At 37.6% G+C, this 24337-nt stretch overlaps 1 protein-coding gene across 11 annotated transcripts; it reads right to left on the reverse strand.

Moving 5' to 3' along the window:
* Window positions 1-1491: 1491 nt before the first annotated feature.
* XIAP (X-linked inhibitor of apoptosis) lies at window positions 1492-19486 on the reverse strand. Of its 11 annotated transcripts, none has more exons than XM_058847515.1 (8): window positions 19028-19486; window positions 10362-11264; window positions 8754-8853; window positions 7197-7275; window positions 6565-6598; window positions 4469-4693; window positions 2918-3028; window positions 1492-2518 (listed from the first exon to the last, which is right to left on the reverse strand). In XM_058847515.1, coding segments are annotated over exons 1-8 (1722 nt in total). In that variant the 5' UTR covers window positions 19296-19486; the 3' UTR covers window positions 1492-2516. The 11 variants fall into 11 exon arrangements, with proteins under 11 accessions (XP_058703498.1, XP_058703506.1, XP_058703503.1 ...); XM_058847523.1 differs by having other exon boundaries at window positions 1492-3028; window positions 10362-10664; window positions 10965-11264; window positions 19028-19479; XM_058847520.1 differs by adding an exon at window positions 16944-17067 and having other exon boundaries at window positions 1492-3028; window positions 19028-19126.
* Window positions 19487-24337: the final 4851 nt, after the last annotated feature.

Genomic DNA, 24337 nt, shown 5'->3' on the forward strand with positions numbered 1-24337 from the left:
TCTGTTTCTAAATAAGCCACACACTTCCCTTGCTTTTTAAGGAACACACTTTCAGAGCCTTATAGAAAACCCTTGCAAATCTCTCATTTATCCAGAGTAGCAAGTAGTTCGGCTGCTACAAATAACACCAAAGAAAGATAGTATACAGAAGCCACTAGAACAAAGTTACTGAATACTTATACTTGAACATATTGCATACCTCCCAGGTAACTCATACAAAAATCAAGTCCCAGGGCACCCATGTCCTGCTGCTAACCTGCTTTTCAAAGCCCCTGTGCTTCCACTCCATTCATTTGCATCCTTCATTTCTCTCTCTTTAAACACTCAGCCCAATATTAGAAACCATGTAATTTCTTCTGTTTCTTTAAGATAGTGAAAATCAAAGTAAATTGGAAAAGACATCTTCCCAATTCAAGCCGTCAGAATTTGATGACTATGCTAATTATTTTTTTTTCATTTAGTCTGAATAGAACTCTGATTATAGTTTCTTTTAAAAAAACCTGAACCTACAGAGCAGTTATTTTGTGATCTCACTAAAAGGCTTTTAACCCTTTAATGTCCCTAAGTAATTACAATTTGAATTGCTATATAGCTGTATCTTTTATAATATTAATGAAAAAGCTGCAGTAAGGGATATGTATATAAAAATATAAAAATATACCTTTCAGAAGTCAACAAGCTTTACCATGAAGCAATCATGCAATGTAGGACAATGTGTTTGCCCTCCATTGCAGTGTAGAAGGTTCTGTGTGTGACCTACTTCCCAGCTTTTCTCAGACAATTTACATACTACATTTACACCCCAAATCACCTCCTTGCTGAGATTTAGTTTTGTAACAGTTTAGTTAAATTTGGTCAGTCTCTTTTGCAGACAGGACTTTGAGCTGCTTGCCAGCTTTTGCAGCCTGTGAGTTGGATCCAGCTGATCCAAACAGCCTCTCTCACATGACTCAGGTCAAGCTTAGGTAACCAACCATCTGCTTAAACAAGTCAGCACCACACGGTGTGCAGCCTTAACTAAACAAGCTATTTCAGGCAAGATACACTGTGCTAAGAACCCCTCTTCGATTTTCCTTGATATGGACAGAAAACCCTCCCTGTAAGGAAGAGCGGGAGCTAGGAACAAGGCTGTCTGGATTGCCAGTCCATATCTGTCCCAAAAAATCCCTGTATGCATTAATTATCTGAAACATTAAACTCCTCACAAAGGCACAGAAAGGAAAAATAAAATTGATTTATTTATTAATTTCTACTTATCATCTACTCCCAAGACCAAATTCAACCACAAAATATAGCAAAACTAATGTTAGATTTATAATTAACAAACTTTAATCTACACAAGCAACAGATTTTTATTTCCTTTCTGATTAAAATATATTCATTACCCTTAATAGCACTCAGGTTAAATTAACAAGTTTAATTATAAAACAAAAAGCAACAGCAAGCAGTCTTCTGTTTTTTTTTTTTAATGTGAGAATCAAATACACTGACCAAGGAACATAGGATTGCACTTTATTTTAAATATTCATACCACTACACAGCATAGATTTAAAAAAATAGAAAAGGTAGATAATACATTTCTGTGTATCCAAAACTTTTGTAACATGAAAAACAGTGTTCTGTATATTCGACATTCTAAACCCTAGTGTGTAGAACTCAAAAATATATACACAGAACATATCAGCAGCTCCACAAAATAAGGAAGTCACATAATTAAGCAGTGATCGTAAAAAAGCTGTGATACCTTAAAAATCAGAAATGAAGGATCAGTCCAGCAAAATATAGTTTAGGTATTTTAAGGTGGCATTCATGAGAATAGTTCTTAACTTTTAAATTTAAATGCTGCAAACTGACATGAAAAAAAAGGAAAGATTCCTAATTCACTGCCAGTGAATTTTAGAAAAGCATTTTCTAGGAGATAAAAATAGATGAAAACATATGATATGAAACAGTGCAAAGTGTTAGCAGATAAATCAGTTAGGATGATGCTGATAGTGATGTTTAAAAAAACAAAGAAGAAAAATGTCAAACTGAACATCTTTATGTGTAGGGGGCAAATTTTAAATGAGCCTTCTCTCATGAAGGGCACAGGGTACATGTCCTTCATTTCTCTTGAGTTATCTTTTAATCAACAAAATTAATGTACGTTTTATATAAAGATGGATCTTTGTAAAAAACAGATGACTAAAACCAGTTTACTGAAGACAATTTATACCTCTGAATCAGAAAAATAGATGGGGAGACAGGAATTAAATTATAACAGACAAACCTACAAAGTAGCAGAAGTAACCATAAGGTTACAGCAGCAGGTTTATGTGTGTTGTCTGAACTATGTCACAACCAAAGTTACAGAAAAAAAAGAGACTATTTTCAATCCTACATTTTATTTTTAAAAAGCTAAAATTTCAGGTATAATATACATGTGTACAATTATATTTTAAATTAACTTACTCAAAAATTTTATATAGGGACAGGCTCTTTGTACAACTCTGTTTGCACAAACTTCAGTCATAGAGTCCTACCAAAGAGAAGCAAAGGAATGATCACATAAATAAAGGTTAACATTACTTGGGCTTTCCCATAACAGGTCTATGAACTGAAGTTACAAAATATACATATTTGCCTTTCATACATATTGCGTTATACATACAAAAAATTTCACCTAAGGAAAATAATTTGTAAAGTGTTAAAATGTGTAGAGTTTAACAGCAGAAAAATCTAAATCCTGCCATATGGTTACATTCTGGAATTAACTGCATTTTTTACATTACATTACACATTTTTAAAGTAACATTTAACAGGAAACATTTGTGGCCATAATGCTGTGTACTTCATTAATACATAAAAATTTCCTGTATTTTCATAATATCCTTACGACATAGAGGGCATTCATTAAGTAATTGAGCACATTCCTTACAGGCAACTAGGTGACCACAGGGAATGAAGACAACTGACACGTCCTTAGCCATACAGATTTTACAGAGCTTTTCTTCCTGCAAACGTCTTAACTTCTCTTCAGTACTGAGGTCTAAGGAAAACAGACACATAAAAAGAAGTTAACATACTACCACTGAATCTCATTCTTTTTTTTTTTTTTCTCTTTATGCACAAGGACAAGGTTTTCTTCATATCATTTAAAGGTCACACCCTTAAAAAGAACCAAGAAAAATTACAAGAGCGAGGAATCCTAGCTGCAGCATGGAATCCTCTTTTTTTATTTCCCCCTCTATCCCATTACATCTCCCAGGCCAATGCAAGCAGGGAGTGCATCTATCTGTATTTGTAAAAACTTGAAATACCTATAGAATTTAGGATATCTGTGTTTCAATCAGAAACCTTTCTTTTCACAGACCTCTCACTGACAAGTTCCCCAAAATTTGAGCAGAAGGTGAAAGAAAGGCTCATTGCTACTGATTAAGTAATTTGGGTTTTATTTCTTTTTCTGAATTTTCCCAATGAGAAAAATGAGGATGTGACTTCCTTCCCTGCCGCCATTTTCAAGATGCCCAATTTCAAAAAGCTTAAAATCTGTAACACAGAAGGAGTCAATCTGGCATTGCACATGAGCTCTTTATTATTCCAATATGCCCCATTTGAAAACAAAAAATTCACCTTCCCCTGCCACTTGGGGCAAGCTCTGCACAGCCAACCACCAAAATAAGGTCCAGCTGCACTGCAAGTTCTTCATCTCCCACAATGTCCTATTAAAAATCTTATTAAAAGGAGTGGGTTGGTAAGATCTCTGCTTATCATGCCAACCAAATAGTCTTTGCCCTCCCTATAAATTCACCCATATGCTTGTCTTAAATTACTAGTCTCCTGAATCAGAAGTCCTGGGTTTGGTCTGTTTGCAGAGTGCACCACACAGGCTTTCTGAGCACGACTTGCATGCCCCAGAAAAGATGGAACATAAATAACTGAATAAAATCACCATTTAGATGCACACTTGTTCTCATTGGCCAAGAATGAAAATACTTCTACCCCAAGCAAAGTTACATACTGCAAAATAAATGCCCTCCCACTGTGACTTTTTTGTATTAAATACACCAAATATGACAATGTCTTCCTATGTCTATTTCATTTTGCCACATCTATAGTTCATCTTATAACTATATTCTTGTAGCTATTTTTGCTTTTATTTTGAAATATAATTGTCACAACGATTTTGGCTTTTTTTGTTAGCACATACAACCCTTCCCAGAAGCATGCTAGACTGTCAGTATTACACACCTTTGAGATACCAATACTACTTATTTTAGAGATGATATTTATAAATGCTGCTACACTCCAAGTTTTTTAACACCCTGTTTGTTAAGAGTGTTTTTTTAATGTCCCAAACCAAATATCTTTAATTTTAATTCACAATACTGTAAGTTTACCATAGGTAAGACTGGGATCAGAGGGCAGAATAAACAGAAAACATTAAAAAATATTTCACAGACTAAAGAACTGATATGAAAGTACACACAGAGGTTTTGTAACTGAATAAGCTCATCTTGCTCAACTGGGATTTCATTTGGTTCTTCTTCCCTTGTATTTTCTTTATGAGCACTTAAGTCTGCTACCAGATGCTCAACAGATGTGTGACTTTCTCCAGTCATCTGCAATCTCTTTTCCATGGTGTTCCTAATCTCAGACAAACTGAAACCCATGGCTATGGCACTTTGTACCAAAGGATTCTGTAAGAGATCATCTAAAACAAGAAATTAAAAACAAAACAAAAACACTTTAAAAAGGATGAATCTGATTATCTGACAATTTTGACTGCAGTACTCTAAGACACATATTTGCAAACAAATATGTAGCCAAAGGAACCACATTTTCATTTTGAGACTTTTGCTAATTGTAAAGACTGCAGATTTGAGTTTTCTTCTATCTTTCCCAGTCTCCCCTCATCTATTTATATTATAGAAATCCTCCTGGATTTGCTATTCAAATCAACTACTTCAAATTAAATAATGTGCCCTATATAATTATCATCACAAATTTTGTAGCTGAATGTTAAATGAAATTCATCCAAAGTTACAAGTCACAATGGATAAGTATCATTATATCAATTTTAATTCAGTTCAGGGAAGGAAAAAACCTCATACATATGTTGAGAGAAACTAATTAATAATTTGAATTTATAAAACCAAAACACAGCACCACCACCAACAAGCAGGTCTATCCATGGTAAGACACAACACCGCTTGTGGAAACCATTTTTTAGTCTGTTGGACCTTCCCCCTCCTTTTACTTATCAACATTGTTCAGACAGCAATATTTTAAAATTTTTAGTAACTAAGACTTTCTTTTTTTTTAAGGTTCTTTTATTTTCATTTTCATCAATGAGCAGTATGGGAGACATTTCTAAGCAGGTTTTGTGTAGCCACTCTTACCAACAATAGCTCCCATTCCCTGGTGTCTTAAGTTGCAATGCAAGATGTAACCAAAGGTATGTGTTCTATTACCACCTGCTAAAAATCAGGTGTGGCAGTGTTCTTTATCTCTTCCCATCCTCCCTCCAGAAAGGTATCTTCTGTTAATGGCCATTGAGTCTCACTGCAGGACTGATAAAATGACATCATCCCATTGGGAGATGCTCCACCCAGGGGGAGGAGCCAAGCATTCCTGCCTGGATATGATCTGAGCCTTGGAACACCACAGGCAGCCTTTCTCCACTGGATTCCCAGAGGGAACAGGACCCATCTACACCACTGGACCTTCAGAGGAAAACTGCACCCTTCTACAGGATCATTGCTTCAACAGAACCAGGTCTGTCACTCCAGGACTGCAGCTACCATTTAATCAGACTGCTACCAACACCCTGCCCAACAGGGTGTCAGTTGTATTCTGACTCTGTTAGTAATTTTTCCTGTACTACTGCATTTTTATTTTAATTTTCCTAATAAAGAACTGTTATTCCTATTCCCATATCTTTGCCTGAGAATCCCTTGATTTCAAAATTATAATAATTTGGAGGGGGGTGTTACATTTTCTCCATTTCAAGGGAGGCTTCTGCCTTCCTTAGCAGACACCTGTCTTCTCAAAGACACCAGGGATGAAGCTGCTTGACTGGCCTCCAATTACCCCTTTAACTGTTTTGTCTTTTTATTGCTTGGTATTCGTGGAAAGCATTGCAGGAAAGCGTAATAATAACACATAATAGACTACTTGCTCAACTTCCTAGTCCTTGCCATTGGACAGAACAGCTCTTCCTGACCCACGAGAAAGGGCTGATTCTGTTCAGTATTCTTCAACATTCATCCCACAGCACTACTAATTCAATTCTTGATGCACACTCACTAGCTAGAAGACTGCATCCTATACAAACTTCTTCCATGGTTCACAACTACTACATTATTTACCAAATTATAATTATATTTCCTCTAAGAGAAATAAAATACATTGTGAAGTTCTTTTGAAGCAATGAAGCAAGGGAAGAGTATCATCCAACAATTTTCCTGTTGTGGTTCATTTTAAAATGTAATAAGGTTATTTTTAAAATTAACCATTCTTGTCACTATACATTCAAATATGGATATTCCAAAATGGGGGGAACTGTTAGTTTTAAACAGGTACCTTTAGGAAGTACTATCCCTTCAGCAGCTTCTGTCTAAAAGTGAAATATAAAGAAACAAAATTACAGTTCTGGAGAAAGTAGATAGAAATACATACAGTTACAAAATAAAAACATAGCTATTTGATCGCAAGTTATTTGAGTGACTAAAACTATTTAATCTGTCTGAACAAAATAATCAGTATTTTGTTATAATTTTAACTCATCTCCGCAATAATCCTGTGTACATGATTCTTAGTCTACAAAAGAATTCTAAAACATTATCAGTTTTACATTTTAGTGACTACATACAAATTTAACAATGCTCTACCACCAAGAAAAGAAAATGTAGCTGCTATTATTCATCATAAACCTTAGGTTCCCAGGCTATAAAACAAATGGCACTTGTTCAGTATCCAATACACAAGGTTCACAAGGTGCCCTGGCTGTGATCCATAACCCAGCTATGGAGCACTGGAAGATGGGTACACCCTGATTGACAGAACCAAAACATACCACAATTTTTTCACTTTCTGCCAATGAAAGTAACACCAGGTAGATTAAATGATAGGCACATAATTAAAAGGTAGCTTCATATAAAAATTACATTGATTTTTTCTATTTCACCAAAATTATTAATAAGTAAGAAACTTACTGTTGAATCTCTACATCCATCTCTTAAGTGAACATTATTTATAAATTCTATCCCCTTTTCCTTTCTCACAAATGTGCATCTAAAAATAAGAATATTTAGATTTAACAAAATTGCATTAGCTACAAAAATTCATTACATAACTATGGAGGCTTTGATAAATTTCCTACATTATACAGACTGCCTCTTTTCAAAATCTCTAAATATTTAGTCAACATTTGTGATGTCACCATAATATTTCTGAGAACATCTTAAACAATTAAGCAGTATTAATTAATTAAGCAGTATATATTTCTTATATTTTTGGTAAAAAAGAAAGCTTAAGAGTTGGCCATGACAGATCATGACACACATTTCTAAAAGTAAAGGATCACTCAAATGTAAAACAAACATTATGTTAAAATGCTTGTTCTTTTAGTCTTTCACAATCAAAGCAAACAGTCACTGGTCAGACAGGTGCTTTCCATGCTTTCTTTCATTATTTTCCAGTCAGTCTTAGCCACTGGGCAGAGCTCTTCCCTACCAGAAGATTTAGGGAATGCCATAACTCCTTAACAGGAGTTCTCCAGCTCCAGCAGTTACTTCACCTTCAGGAACAGACAGCTGCTGTGAGACTGATACACTGCCACTGAGGCTGATGTGCAAACAAAACCCCCAAAAAAGACTATGATCTGAGAGGAAGTAATCAAATCTGAGATAATTTAATTAACCTAAACCAAAATCAAACCCATAAAAGAGAAGTGAAATGTAGCAAGAAAACATTCCTAAACTATTCACTGCACCACACTAAAAACTTGGAATCATCTCTCTTTCAAGTGGCAGAGACTAATAATTAAAAACTGCCTGTACCACTATTTAAAAAGGGAATTTCTAATGCATAATTACCAGTCTCCAACTTCCAGAGAGCTTTTCACCACAGGAAAGGAATTTGGGAGTCAATGCATAAAAGACCATGATTATATCAATATTATACAAGTAACTAAGTCTTTGTATTTGGATAGCTTCTGTCCACCTGTGGGAACTACTAAGTCATACTATTCTTCCTTTCCTCAACACAGATTTTAGACAACATTGGCAATCTTTCTAAAAACTACTTCTTGTATTTCTACTATTGTTTGGAATCCTTAATCCTTTCAAATTAGAGAGAACTATCTTTTACATTCCATGCCACTACTGACTCCTTTGGGTTTGTTTGTTTGCTCTATGGCAGCTGTTTACTCATTTTGTATCTTAGCATGTTACAAACTTTTACATGTACGAGGCTATTAAATCAATCATTACAATGTAGCACTTGGACAACAAGAAAAACCCTCAGATACATATTGACAAAACTGCACAATTATTCTGGCTGAGAAAGCAAGCAGCAGTTAAATCCAGACACAGATACCTTCCCTTTAATAAAACTACAAATAAGACAACATAAAATTATTTGCATAAATCTAAACAGTGTTAAGCCATAATCAACCTTCTCAAGCCTTTATTAGTATGCTCTGTCATTAAAATGCAAAGTACTGTAATTAAGACTCAGACACACACCGAGAAAACGCTGAGATACCTTACCCAGGAAACCATTTGGCATGTTGATCCCAAGGGTCTTCATTTTCCTTCCATTCTTGCAATCCTCCACCACAGTGGAAACACACAACATGATCACCATTACCTGAGGAAACACACAAGAATAAAGTTAACATACTTTGTGCAGGTGTAAAACCAAGCTTTCAACTAAAGTGTAACATTAAGGTAAGAAATATTTCTTTTACTGATTTACAATTTCAACTGAAAATAAATTCATTTTAACAGAGGACAACACACATGGTTTGAAACAAATGTTCAGGGGAGAACTGAGCTTAAAAAAACACAAAATAAGAGAAGCAAGTTTCCTGAATTTTATTTTAGTAAGCAATTATACAGACAAAAACCAGAAGCTGAATATACTCTATTATCATGGAGCTCAATCCAACGGTAAACAAGGCCTGAAGATGTCTGCCACAAAGAACAAGAGAAGTTTACATGGGTTTGTGGTCCTCCATTTCCCATTAAGATCAACAGGCCCTAACTAGCAATAGCAAAACCAGCGGAGAACTGCATCCTCTCTGTTCCAGCACTGTACCTACTGTGATCCAAGACTGCACCAGAAACTGCTTAAATATTATTTTTATTAGAATGAGAGGAGGTATGGATAGTGTTTGCCTAGAGAGTTAAATTCTTCTCAGGCCGCAGGGAACAGTTTTCACAGACATCACCTGAAGAGCCCTTGGTTTGATAAGTTGGTGCCAAGCTAGTGCAACTCCACCATACAGATCTTTGGACACTTTTATGAATCCCAGAAGAAATCAATAAAATAGTTTGAGTGGGTACAAATATTGTCCATTTATAATCCATACAGGAATATAGCAAAGATTTTATTTATGGCCACAACTAAAATAAACGGAATCCTACTATAAAGTTTTGAGACGTACTGAGAGAGAAGTAAGATGAGAGCAAGAAATTATCCCAGATAATCCCCTTTTCCTTGTGACCAAGTAAGAGCAACACTTTGCACTTGTACAGTATCTCTCAGTGAGGAGTTTTAAATGGTACTGTGCAATTCCATCTAATTGAGAATGCACAGAGATGGTGTCTTAGCCAAATCAAACACTACATGTCTAAGAGTAAATGCTCTTCCACTGGTACCACTGTCTTCATAAACTAGGCAGTAGTGGTATTTGGTGGTTTTGGGTGTCTACATGCCATGATAATGCAAACACATATTAACTAAGTACAATGGCACACAACCTCAATTGTCTTGTTCACAAGCTTTTGTACAGGCCACAGGCCCATTCCTTACACCTAAGGTCTGGAGGACAGCACTTTGTTTCTTAAAAAATATTAATTCAAATAATTGTCATTGTGTAAGATGCACTGTAAAGGTTTTAACAGTCAAAATAAATACTTGGCTCTTTTACTGCTAATAAATTTATGATCAAGTCTACATTTTGCTAGTAAACATACTTGATACAATGTATGCAATTTTACATAAAAACTGTGTAAAGTTTACAGAATAAAGAGATTCTGGCAAATTGTTCCATATAAAAATTTTAAAAATTTTGTATTTCTTTCATAACAAGATACTTCCTCATGTACAATTTCCTCATAAAAGGTATTAAGTCATTGCAAGGTCTGGCTTACCTGTGCTATAGAATCCAGCTTCTGCAAGTTGCTCCTTGTCAACAGGATATATCCAAGATAAAAATGTTTGTAAGCGTTTTCCATATTTTGCCATAGAGGGATTCCTTGGGTGCTCTGCATTGTTCAGACCACTTATGCCATGCTCAGCAGGAATAGATTCACTTGAAATATTTCCAACATCCCGGCCCAGGACAAAAAGGCATTTGGGAAAATGCCTTTTGTGTTCTGACCAAGCTCTGTCAGTGGGTTCCCAGTTCTTCAATTTTCCACCACAACAAAAACATGCCACTTGGTCACCAACACCTGTATAATAAAATCCAGCATTAGCTAATTCCTGTGGAGTCAACTGGCCATTGAGCGGCCAGTTGTGGAAAGACTTTAACCTTGTTTCTTCACTGCACATAGCAGGGTTTTTAGGATACAAACTATCTGACATATCCACAACCTGCCTAGTCCTCAAAAGGTAATCTGCCTCCACATGAGGGTCATCCAGAGCACATGGGAGGGCTGAATTGCCGGAACCATTTTCAGTTCTGCTCTGGTAGTTCTGGGCAACAGGATCCATGTTAGCTTCCAGAAAAGCAGATTCAGTAATAAACTTGCATTTGGGGGCAAGCTGTTTGTGCCTCTCAGCTGCAGAATCCCCAGGCAGCCATCCTTCAATAGTTGTATGGCAACTGAAGCACTTCACTTTGTCACCTTCTCCAGTATAAACAAAGCCAGCTTGTGCTAGAGCTAACACCGAAACAGGACAGTCCTGTGGAAATCCAACAAAAGTTCCCTGTCGGTCATGCTCCTGTGCCCATTCCTGGGCACTGTCAGTGTGTGCAGAGGCATAAGCTTCTGAGTTCTGTGGGACATTACACGTCATTTCTTCATAAGCAGGGCTCTCCTTTAGATTTCCTAAACAAAGAATACAGATTTTCATTTCCCAGACAGAAGGATAGATCATACCCATTCACAACCCTGGAAGCTGGCTAAATTCAGCTACCATCCTTTATACATTAAAATAACAACTCTTCCTCTTCTCCCTCATTTCACTCTTGCCCGTATTACCTGCCACACAGAGGCAAACACCATGGTACTAAAACCAAAATAATAAAAAATTTGTGAAGAAAAGCAGAAAAATCAAGATGTCTTAGAGGCCTATAAACATTTACCTGGAGAACACACAGGTTTAAAACTTTAAAAGTATGTTATATTTCTTAATAAAGATTGCAAGAATGAAATCAACAAAATACTTTAATAAAGTTCTGGCCAAAACCCTGCCAAAAGGCTTCTGAACCCAAGATAAAAAGTTACTAATTTAAAATACTGATCTGAACCAGACCATAGTTGCAAGATTTTAGAGGTCAGTTCTCAAACACAACTATATATTATCCTCATATGAAGGCCATGACCCCCATACCCATTACGGGTGGGCAGCAACTGCTAAAACCATCATCAAAAAGAAAAAAAGGTTTTTTTTTCTTGTGTTATAGTGTAAAGACATGCCTCAAATTGTATTTTAGCAAAATATCTTGTGAAATAAACTATCAGATATTTCCTTGGGTCATTTTACCAAAGTGCTGGGCATTGCTTTTAAGATCAGTGTTTTGGGACTACCCAGCACTAGTGTTTATGTCCAGCATATGCTTCCACTTTTCCACACCCTGCCTACACCCTCTAGAAAAATTCCTGTGCCTCTGCCATCACCCCAGCTTTTCCTCCCTTCCCTCCATGAAGGAATGTCATTCTTCTTAGCACTTGTCACACATTCCTATCCCTGCCTACACTTCTCCAGGGTGAGTACCAACTACCAGTTCTGCCTCGTGTCCCTTCTGTGCCAGAAAGCTGCTAAGAGCACTCAAACAAGTCCCTTCTTTGCTGAGGGTGAAACAAAGCAACTTGGCTGCAGCAGGTCCTGTGCAAGAACCACAAATTGACAGAGCCATCACCTTCATCCCAACATGGATGAAATCAAAGCACAGTAAACATTCATCTCTGTCCAGACAAGTGCAGTGATACTATTCACTTAAAAAGTCTTGGCTACTGCTGTTACACATCTTGAAGTGGTAAATTAAATTATAATGAGATTGCCCAAATAAACTTCTTAGCACAAAGCAGTAATAGTTCAGCAATGAGCAAAAGGAAAGGCATGTAAGGAAGAACAAAGTATGTATTTAACTAAACAAGTGTTCTTCTCCATTTTCTATAGGAATCCTGGAATATATCTATTTCCAGTCTATATAAGGTAGGCCAGCACACAAAAATATAGCTTCCTCACAACCTGCATTAATATTGATTATACATTCTGTAACGTCAATGAAGATGTTACAATGATTACTTCTATAACACCTGATTTAGCTTCTACAAAATCTTTTTTAGGGTCCAGAAAGGGGAGGGGGAAATTAAAATGCCTATGTATTGCAGGACTGCTACATCCTCTGCCAAGATGACACAGATAATTAAGCAGGTGGAGAAAACGTGACATCAGTCACCTGGTTCAGGTGCTTCATGTAATCATGGATACAAGACCTCTGAGCACCAGCTTTTACTCTGTCTGTCCGTCAGTTCATGACTAATGTAATAACACTAGAAATTATACTGTGGCTTTCTGTTTCAGCTTAGCAAACTCAGAAATAGCATCTGAATAAATTGCATTGACTGACCTACAAATCTGACCTATATGCTTGTTTTGACTCTGAAGGGCAAAATACCCAAAACCAGTAATTACATTTAGTAATATGAAAACTATCATAGAACACGTATTCTTCATATACATACATATATTTAAAACAATTATTTTTTATAATGAAATCTTAAAAGCTTTCATGTTTATTGTTCATGTCGATTTCTTTATAAAACCTTACTTTTAAGCCTCTAGAACAGTTCCTGCAAAGATCTCAAGTGACCTTAAGCATCTACCACTACTACACTTGAAACAATTGGTATTACTCAAAACCACTTAGCTGCATAGTAATTTTCTTATCTCCATGCCTGAAAGACTTCCTGCAACAACACAAAACCTACCTCACATCCTTCAGAGACTCCTTCTCAAACTGTCCACTGAAAAACCCCAAACAAACGTTTATGGGTTTTGCTGCATGAATAGCAGTATACCTCTATTTCTATTGTATCTATACAGAAATTATTTCAGAAACAGTGAAAAAATCTTCCTTTTAAATTTTGAACAATTTTTTATGTAATTAGTTTGTTCTACAATGCTATGATAGTTCAAAAATCCTTCTGTTAACATTGTGAATAAAAAAGAAATTATGCCCTCCCCGTGGTGATAATGAAAATATTTGCCACATTTGGATTCTCTGGAGACAATCCTCAAAATCAAAACAGTATAAAAAGCATATACCAGGAAATTAGTAAGTACTGACACAGAAGGGACAATCACAACAGATCTATGAACTAGCTTTTTCTAATTGTATCAACAACATAATTTAATCATGGTCACTTGGAGAAGAAAGGTTCAATTATCATTCTAAAAGGCTCTCAAAGCAACGTCTAACAACTGCAACAACAGAAGCAGGACCAGTCCCTCCCAGGTACAGGCAAGGTTTAACAATGTTCCAGCCACACTATGAAGCCCTTCCCTTAAAACAGTCCCTCAAAACATGGCTGGTTTACATTTCACTCCAGTTTTATCTATGAGAAACATCTTTATCAAACATTGAGGCAAACTCCTTGCCTGTGTAAAGTACTGTTTTATATACAACATTAGTACTACTTTAAATAAAGTATCATGTTAATTATTTCTATTTCAAACAACTGTTAAAAGCAACTATTCAAAGTGTAAAATTACAGCTAGGTTAGGCAGAGCATTTCTGCACAGGTTTCTCAGCAGTTGTGGAACTCCAGTAAGTTGGAATAACGATTTAGAACAATATCTGGCATCATAACAGCACTCAGACAGATATTAACTGCAGCAGAAAAATGAGTGAGGGTTAATTTTTGAATAGTTTACAGCTAAGAAAAATAAATTGACAAAAATCTGCTACCTAAGATGGGCACACAAGACTTTACAATATATACCAGTAGCCAACCAGAAGTCAGTATATACTCTAAATATAACGAAATTAAGGCATTTTGCATAGGTTTTAATTAACCACATGTGAATTAAAGGTAGAAGGTCCAGAAATATTAAAGATCATCCTCACTTCTAAAAGCCAGATATCTTAACTATTATTGAAGCATTATATATCTTTTTATACAGTGAGTAAACAATGTTTATTTTAGCCTGAAAGGATTCCAGAAGCTGAGCCAAGCTTAATCCTGGTTTTAAACATCTGAAGGCTATTTGCCACAAGACACCCCCCTCCTTCAACCTGAATTACCAATTTATATAACCTATTGATTATGTTTCAGAAGAAAAAGTAGAGACAAAAATATATAGCAAAAATGTTAACTTATTCAAAATGCAAAATTGTACACTGTAGGTCTGCAAAACAAACATGTTTAATTCAGCTTTTAAAATATTAACAAGTATTGATTTTATGCAAAAATACATGATCATATTATCTGGAGCTGAAAAGTATCAAATGAAAAGTACAAAACTCACTTTTCCCTTTCAAGTACGTTTTACTAGATACGATTATTTCCATCTTTAACCCCAATGTCAATTGGCACTATAAGGAGTTCTTTTTAATTTTTTTACATGACTAGCATGGCAGCAACCTCCAAATCAGAAATCTACGTGCACAATCCCATGTTCCTGACCAAAGGGTACATGTTAGTGTTTACTGTTGACTGAATTTTGAAATGTGAGTAGTGCACCAAGTAAATATCAAACAGAACATACTGTACCAGCTGACACACAGATTATGCATATGTCACTTCAACGAACTTCAGTTTCTGCCTGCTCAGCTGCAATTACATCAAGGAAGGTGCATGTTGCTGACTGAAAACCTACTTATAAAGATTAAAATGACCACAAACATGATATATTTAAACAGGGGTTGCAAATTTCAACATATTTGTATCTAATTATCAATAGCCATTTAAAAAAAAAAAAAAAAAAAGTTCTGTTCAGATATTTTTGATTTATTTTAGAAAGAGGGTATGTACAGAATGCCTCCTGATTCCGTGCCAAAGCTTACATAACTCTATCAGCTCAGCTTTATTTGTCTGTTCTTCTAACAGGTCGTACTTAGCCTCCCCTCAGGGTTTGTCATCACAGGAAGTCAGCTGCTCACAGTTTTAGTAGGCTATTACATCTTCCTGATTTTTGACTTAAGTCACAAAGACTTTTATGCTCTCCCTGTCTACAAAATGTACATAACCAGGCCAACAGAAACATACAATTTTGAGAACTATTTTCACACGGCATTTTTCTTCATGAAAAAGTCATATGGGTATGGAATAGAGAAACAAAAAAGATGGATTCATGGCTGCTAAGGGAGAGAAAAAATCCTTTTTGAGAACTTTCAAGTTAAATGTCACCAGAACTTTAGCTGTATGTATCAGAAGGAAGGAGTAAATACCAGCTTCTATAAGAAGAACTGGCCTGCTGTATCCCAAGTAAAATATTGCTCCTGTGGCTAAGAAACAGAAAAAAAATACTGAGTCAACAGGAGTTATTAAAAAGAACAGCCAGTAGTAAAAAATGTCTATTAAAATCTGCAGTGCCCTGAGATGATCTTTCCTGAGTATGAGCTATGCTTCAGCTTTTAGGGCTACATTCTTCTTTCACAAATAATTGAAATTTTCAGTGGAAGAAAAATATGGAAAAAGAGGGTGGTTTTTCATCAGGGAGATATTATGATAAGAAACTTCAGCTACAGCAACATGATTCATGCCACAGCAAAACTGCTGAATCTTCTGGATTCCAAGGCAAGGAGAAGCACTGGAGAAGCACTGGACCGGCACCTCCTGCCTCACCCACTGTCAAGGGCATTCCCTGCCCTGCCAGTGCTCCTGCCCACAGCAGCCACGCTGAACTCAACACTCACAGTCACTCAGTGGCAGCCTGAGAGAGACCAGCATCCTAACACTTCCTGGGGTCACAGCATGAATGTTTCATTATTAAAGAATAGGAAGAATCTGCATACACACACATATATACATATCAATATATAAGGCATGTGTATTTATATACACACACATCCCTCATCATCTTGTAAACTTGGAAATTTCTCCTGGATTATCCTTGATATTTTATTTTTAACTTTGTCAGGAATTGGGGATGACTTGGGAGCTAATTTTAATATTTTACCAAAAACAAAATATGAAAGTTGTTCCTGTACAAAATACTCTCTTGCCTTTCTATTTAATAAGAAACTCTCCAAATCATTAAAGGGGAAGGACAATTATCTGCAAGACATAAGCAGCTTCATTTTACATTTTATATGACAGGAATGACACTCAATTCAAGTTTTGCAGCATGCCTTCTCCATCTCAACAGCCTTTCGGTCTTCACACACAGCTACACTTTTCATATTTAAAGATCTTGTGGTTTCTCAAGCCTGACTTTAAATTGTTATGCTCAGAATATTTTGGATTAGAACTCTGTAAAAAAGACCTATGCTATGAAAAATAAAAAGCAGCAAAGGACTGTAGACTGTTAAACAAAACAATACAAAAGGTACTTACAACAATTCTCCCTAAGACATTAGTATCCAATCAGACCAAGTATAGCAATGGATTAATCTAAGCAGATACTGGTTTTATTGCTATTTTCTACCAATCTTTAGAACAAATTATAATATTTACATCCCTGTTGGTAGGAAAAAAAAAAAAAAAAACAAGGTTGAAAACTTTTTTCACATAACCTTCAGCATTGTTTATGAAGCCACAACTTCAAAGCTATGACCAAAAAAAAAAAAACATTTTAAAATTCTCTCTCTTGGCCAAGAAATCCAAATTAAAATATAATCTAAAGCTGAAAGAGTCTGAGGTCAGGGAAAGTCTGAAATGTAGATGCTTTATTAAAACTAGCAAGGGATATAAATTTGGGATACTCCAGAACATCCAAACACAACAAAACAAAATCGTACAATTAAAAACTATAGGGCAGAAAAAATAAGAACATAAAGTAGACAGATTTAAATCCCACAACACTTCCCTCGCCTGGGAAATTCTGTATCTGATTACAAATTTGATTTCTGGAACTCTTCAGCTCCCTGCAGCTGTACCACCCACCTTGGGAGGACAGCAGCAGCTAGAAATTCTAACACAGGTACACATGGCATGAAATGAAATCCATTTTGACACTTCTAAAATTGAGATATGAACACATATTTCCTTACTTTTCCGGTAACAAATGCAAGTCTGTATCATATCAGTGGAAGAAGTCAAAAAAACGCACAACCAACCATCCTCATCAGTATTCTTTCACTTTTGCTGCTGATTGCAAAGGGCAAGGTCAGGGGAAGTGCAGAACAATCATACACTTATTCCTTTGCACTTCTTGGCCACTGTTATAGGTGCCAAGCTTTTCATGAAAGGAACTAGTTGGGGATTCTTTAAAGGACCTCAAAGAAAACTGCAAACCAATCAAGTAGATAGCAAAAGGAAGCAATTAAGAAAATGAAAAATATCCAGATAAAAGCTTAACCAACCAATCCATCGCACAAAGACTTGCTTTCTTAGAGACAATACTTACACTGTTGACTTCTCTGTTATGTGGTGATTTACTCCAAGATGAACAATGAGTAGTTAAGTTAATCTGTATCCTACCGCTCTTCGTCCAGGTATTAGGTTTAAAAAAAGGTATTTGACAAACACGGTAAAAGAGGATTTTTTCATGCAGTGGGTTGCTTTTCCTTCAAAATCGGTCTACTCTAAGATCTTGTAGTTTCTACATGTTCATTTAGGAAAATAAATTCTCCCAATTAGCTACATGAAGTATTGGCATTAAAACTGCAATGTAGCAGTGAAGGGATAATGAAAGTAGTGCTGTAAACCCGTTTGCATTTTGCAACAGATGCAGATGAAAAACAGTGCAAAAATTATCGAAACTAAAATGCGTACTTACACCCATTTAGAGGGCTCTCAGCAGAAGCATCAGACAAGTAAGTAAAGAAGCAGAAATACACTCACTATTAATGAGAAATATGTAAGCATACGATCACAGACATTGTTCAAAAGAGAACTGCTTGAACTTAAATTACCGCTGAAAGAAATTACTTTGAGTGAAGTTCTCCCTATAGAATTCTTAAAAGCTACTGTAATCGAATAACACTGCATTTTTATTAACAAGAAGCAGTTCTAGAAAGTGATGCGTCTAATAAAATTAATAAAAAAATAAAATAAAAGAGTGCGCAAGGAGAGACAATACTCAAATATGTCAAAAGAACTACAGAGACCACAGAAGCGCTTATTAGCAGAGACAATTTTTCATCCACTTTTGCAAAAAGCAGCATTGAAGGCTCGAGCCGGGACACGGTTCGGGACAGGGACAGGGCCCGGCCCGGCCGTTCCCGCAGGGGCGGCGCGCCCGTCCCCATGGCAACGCCTCACCGGCCGGGACCTCCTGCCGCCTCCGTCAGCGACCGGGGCCAGCGGCGGCCGCACCGGCCCCCGACATCCCCGGCACAGCCGTGATAGCGGGGGCAGAGCTGAGGGGCCGAGCCCCTCCGCTCCACGCGGAGAGCCTCGCCGAGCTACCTGGAGCAACCTGGACCACCTCCGGGTCCCGCCGCCGCCCCGGTCCCGCCTCTGCCGCGGGCACTCACCGGGCGCATCCCGTCCCGTCCGGTCCCCGACGAGGGAGCCTGTGTCGGCAGCGCTCTCCGAGAAGATGGCAGCTCCCGGCAGCCTCAGCGCCACTCGGGAAGGAGCAGCGTCCCCTGGCGGCGCGGTGGGGGCACGGCGGGCGGGCTCCCGCCGGCGGAAGGCGGCGCGTGGCGGCAGCGGGCGGGAAATGCAGAGCGGCCCCTCGGTCCCGCTCCTCGTTCCCTTCGCCCCCTCTGCCCCTTCGGTCCCCACAGCTCCGCTTTTCATCCCCCTCAGCCCCGCTTCTCATTCCTCTCATTCCCCTCTGCCCCCTCGGTCCCCACAGCCCCGCTTCTCTTGCCCCTCAGCCAGCTCAGTCGCCACAACGCCCTCAGTTTCCTTGGGCCCCTCGGCCCCACTCCTCCATTTCTCCGTCCGTTTAGTGCCTCAGTTCCCGCCGCTCCCGGCTCCGCGCTGGCCTCGCCTCTCTTCCCTCAGCACCTCCAACAGCCCTTTCATGTCACACCACCTTCTCCAGGCGATTTCATGTCTCTCTCTTGTCCCTGCAGAGTTGCAGCTTGTTATGATTTAAATCTGTTAAACCATAATTTTTTTGGGACTTGAATTTTCCAAATCAGACAGAAACCTCAGGCTATTTTCTTTGGTAGTTGTAGCCAAAAATCATCATTCTCATGGCTAAGATTAAGATGGTTCTGAACATTAAAATATTCCTTTAACCTTTTTTCTAAAATCTCAGGTGACCTCATTGTTGACCCAGCATATTTAATGTAGCCAGAGTGCTTGGTTGCATGTCAGGGACCTGCTTCCTGCTATACTCAGGAAAACCCAGCTACTTGGAATAATGTTTTCAAACTTTTTTGGTTTTCCCTTTGTGCATGTTTGCAATAGTGACTAACTTTTTTCAGACCAGGTATCTCCAAAGACTTGCAGCAGATAGTGTGGACAATTTCAGGAGCAGTGTAGTTATACAATGTCTTAGAATATTTGCAGATTCCAGGGCTTACACTGAAAGCCCTTTTGAGTAAGGATTGCTTCTCACTTTGGTTTCCAGCACCTACAAAGATCCCAGTTTGATTCAAAGCTTCTAGTTATTACAAGTAACTATAGTATACCGTAAGTAATGAAATAGTAACAAACTCACTTTGATTGATTAGGAAAAAAAACATATAATGGTTATTCAGTAATCAACAACAGTACTCAATAACTTAGGATGGAATTCCACATGCCACTTCCTCTTCATTCATAAAATAATGACCTGAAATCTATAACATAATATTTACTGATGTAGCACAATGGTGATGCTGAGCCTTTAAGAAATAAACAGTTCTATTGCAGTACTGAGTCACATCCATCTAAACTTATTCCACATCAGTCCAAAGCCAAGATCATTTATTTAAGAATCTTTGGCACAATAAGAGATTTGCACCTTAACTCTGCAATGTAAACATGAATATTTAATCTTCTAAGTCCTTGTCATACCACATTATTAATACATTCAGTTGCAGTGATTTTCACAAAGGCCCTTGCTCTGTTGAGGTTTGATACTGCTCCAAATGAAACAGATTGTTTTCAGAGGTCACAAAGTGGTTTTGCAAAGCTTATAGCTGCCAAATAAATTTAGCCATATCAGACCCCAAAACTCAACCAGCCTAGAAGTAGAACAAGTCCCCGGATCAGTTACAGGGGACATTCAGTTTGAGTTTATATGCAAGCACATCACTGGTAAAAGAGCTGGGCAGTGCTAAAGCCTTGACCAATAAGTAGTCTAGACCTGGGAGCTTTGAACTGACTGTGTAAGTAGGTTCCAAAGAATAAAACGGGCTGTTTGTCTGATGATCAAGAGAGGACTTGAGTAGTGATTTCTGCCTCCCAACCCACGACCCACATGTAACATCCCAGAAACCTTTCCATCAAAAACTATGAGATAAAATAAAACTGAAAAAAATCAGATCATACAAAAAGTACAGTCTCTTTGAAATTTTCTTTACACAATCGTGTTAAAAATTTCAGTCAGTTACAACCTGTTTGAGTCAGATAAACATAAACTGGACTTAGTACACAGTTCTTCGACACAAACTGTTTAGTCAACAATGGGTCAAGAGTCACAGAGGTTCATACGGGAAACTATGTTTGTTGACATAATCCCTAAGAAATTAATGAAATTTTTTTCCTACTCATTTCATTGTTTATCAATTGGACCATTAGTACCAGATTAACAAATGGAGTGAAAACACTATGCAATGCAGAGCTGGGATTTCAGAGGTGCAGCAAAGGAGAAAGTCAAATATGGAAAAATGACAAAATGGCGAACAAGGAACATTTTCTCATGAGTATGACAATACAAAATTGAATAACTAATAAGTAACAGATGCCGGAAAGCTGCCTTTTCCTTTGAATTATATCCAGTGCTTTCACTACCATTGGAAGAAGAGATGCAGTCATTTGATAGGAAAGCCATGCATTTGTATGATGGTCCACAGAAAATCAAGTCTAATTCTCTCTTCCAAAGCAGTAGGACACTTTCTCTTTATCCACAGCATTTACTATTACAGCACATTCTTTTTTTCTTTTTGTTGCAAGCAGGTGATAAACATCATTCTTGTTACATTTGCATGAAGGCAGTGGAGGAGTCTGAAGGGAAGTTTGAGAAAAATAGAGGCATAATTATAGTACAGAAACAGGAAAAGCTGAAAAAATCTGATGAGCCTTTTCAGCTTCAGCAATGAAATCTTACGCAGGACAAACATTCCTATAACTCCCACATCCATTGCTCATCGGACAATGCAATAAAATACCTTCTTATTAAAACTAAAACAATAAAATAATGGCAACAGCACTTGATAATACATATATACATGATAATTCCCTGTGGGAAAGTTAGCATCTGAACAAGTAAAAACCAAATCTTCCTTTGATGACTTAGTATACTGCTGCTGAAACTACTTCTAAGTTCACTTCAGTGTCACGTCAAATCAAACAGTTTACATTCCTTCACAATCCCCTGAGCAGATGAGCTAAGATAAATGCCAAATGAAGAGGAAAATACAACTAATGATTTATCTTAGTTCTGTTCAAACTGATTAATGCAAGAAATAATTATCTAGAGCTGGAACTTTTAATTTAGCAAGCATGAGACATATGGCTACATACATCGTTTTCTATTCATAACTCCTTCATGCTGGAATATTAGTGCTGGCACACAGGTACTATGTAAGTCTGATATAATAAGTAGAAAAATGGCGAGTTCAAGGCAATGCTTGCCTATTTCTTGCATGCTTCCACATGTATGCCCTGACAGGAGAAAAGAGCCAGAGAGAAACAAAGAGGAATGCTGTGTAACAAACATGTCCCTTTAACTGATCACTTCGGTCATTAATTATACCCACATCCTGTTGATGATGTCTGAGAGTTATTATATATGTGGGCAACTCAATATCACCATCCAAATCTTAGCAAAGTAAGCTTATTAAATGCTTTACATTCCTGTAGAAGCTTTAAAAATATATTCTTCACACATCAAAAGCAGGTGTATTTAATTAAGTATCCTCTGACCTTGAACTCACAAACTATCAGAAAGAGATGAAGCAGCAGAACAGAGAGCAACAGACAAGGTGCCCCAGGCTACTTTCCCGGCTGGGATCAAGAACGAGGAATCCTGACTGAGAGTTCCAGAAATAGCTTCTTTGACTCCTAATCGTCTGCAAACCTCAAGTGTAGGTAGGGGTTTAGAATTTCTCTGACATGATTATCATTAGCCAGACACACTTTCAATTTAACATACCTGGTATCTGGGTAACACAACCCAAACAAGGGTGTGGACTGTGTTAGTAAGAGCCCGATTTACCAAATTCAGGTTTTACCTTCAAACCTTCATATTCTCTCACTACCAATGCACTAATACTGTTAACCCCTGAAAATAAACCACCTCTGCCAAGGGATAAGAGCCTGCCAACTTCATTAACAGCCAACCAATAGCTCTGGCAAACTGCACGTACTGCCCACCCACTCATAAGTGGTGACTGCAAATGATGGCTTCCTACATTTCCTGCGTCATTAGCACCCAGACAATCGTCTCCAGAGGCTCCAGCCACCTGGAGCTTCTCTGCACACAGGCCAGAGGAGAGGGGCAGAAGGAGCTGATACAACACACCCTTCGTCTGTGTCACCACAGGCTTATTACAGACTAAAGCTTCAAAAGGGATTTTGTCAGCAGAGCACAATAAGCCATCCCATTTTCTGTGAGATATCTGTAATCCAAGAGGTGTAAGGAAACAGCCATCCTGAAGAATATCCAGATCTACTAGATCAATGACTGCATGATGAGCTGTGACCCTTACAAGTTGTACTCTGCTTTTCTGGATTACTGGACTTAGAAAGCACTACAATATTCCAAATTACACTGCCAGTGATATTGTCACTGCTCAGCTTGCAAAATATGCACAATTCAAAGATTTTTTTATATTTTCACACTTTACATACTCTTATCTTGAAATTCCAGTAATTGACCTTGATATGGCATTTTCAAGGAAGGTGTATGCACTGGAAGACAAAATATTGCTTAATTAATGTATTAATTTTTTATTGTACCATCATTCTTCAGAGCAGGCAAGCAGGAATTGTCAATGCAATGGGTCCAGCACAGGCTGGCAGTGAGTCCCATTAGATCAGCTGATCCTCATTCTTCAAATAAATCCCAGCAGCAATGGTCTTACTAGATCTCCACTTCTGCACCAACATTTTGCCATTTGGTGATACTGTGATTAAAGAAGTAATTGTCCTGTTCCCTGTTTTTGTAGGTTTCTCTGTTGCTCAGAGTTGCTGCTGCTGAAACAGAGATTGTGTGTGGGGGTCTTTTTGTATTTCCTTGTCAGTGATAATCAGAAAAAAACGAACAGGATTCTTTAGAGCTATATGCTCTGATGGGAGAGAAATACACACTGAAGTAGTGAAACATATTGTCAAGCAAATAACTGCTGTTCCAATCACATTACTTCAGGCATTGCTTCCAGCACTATTTTTAACAAAGCCCCTTGTTCACAGGCATTATGCAGAAGAGTTTAATTTAGTCCTTCTGCCCTTCATAATTCATCAGCAGGTTGTGTGAATATACACACAACCAACAAGCTAAGCCTTGACGAGAAATTTGGTCAATGGGATCTGGAAATGGAATCTAAATCTACAGTTGGCTCTTGGCTGTGTTGGCAAGTGGTAAAGAAAAGCAAACAACTCTGACTGATTTCTGTGAGCTGAAAACAAGCAAAGCTCTTCAGAATGGTGTCATCCTCCATATTCCCTGATCTTAACTAAAT

This window comes from Poecile atricapillus, chromosome 12 (assembly GCF_030490865.1).
Source record: "Poecile atricapillus isolate bPoeAtr1 chromosome 12, bPoeAtr1.hap1, whole genome shotgun sequence".
NCBI lineage: Eukaryota > Metazoa > Chordata > Aves > Passeriformes > Paridae > Poecile > Poecile atricapillus.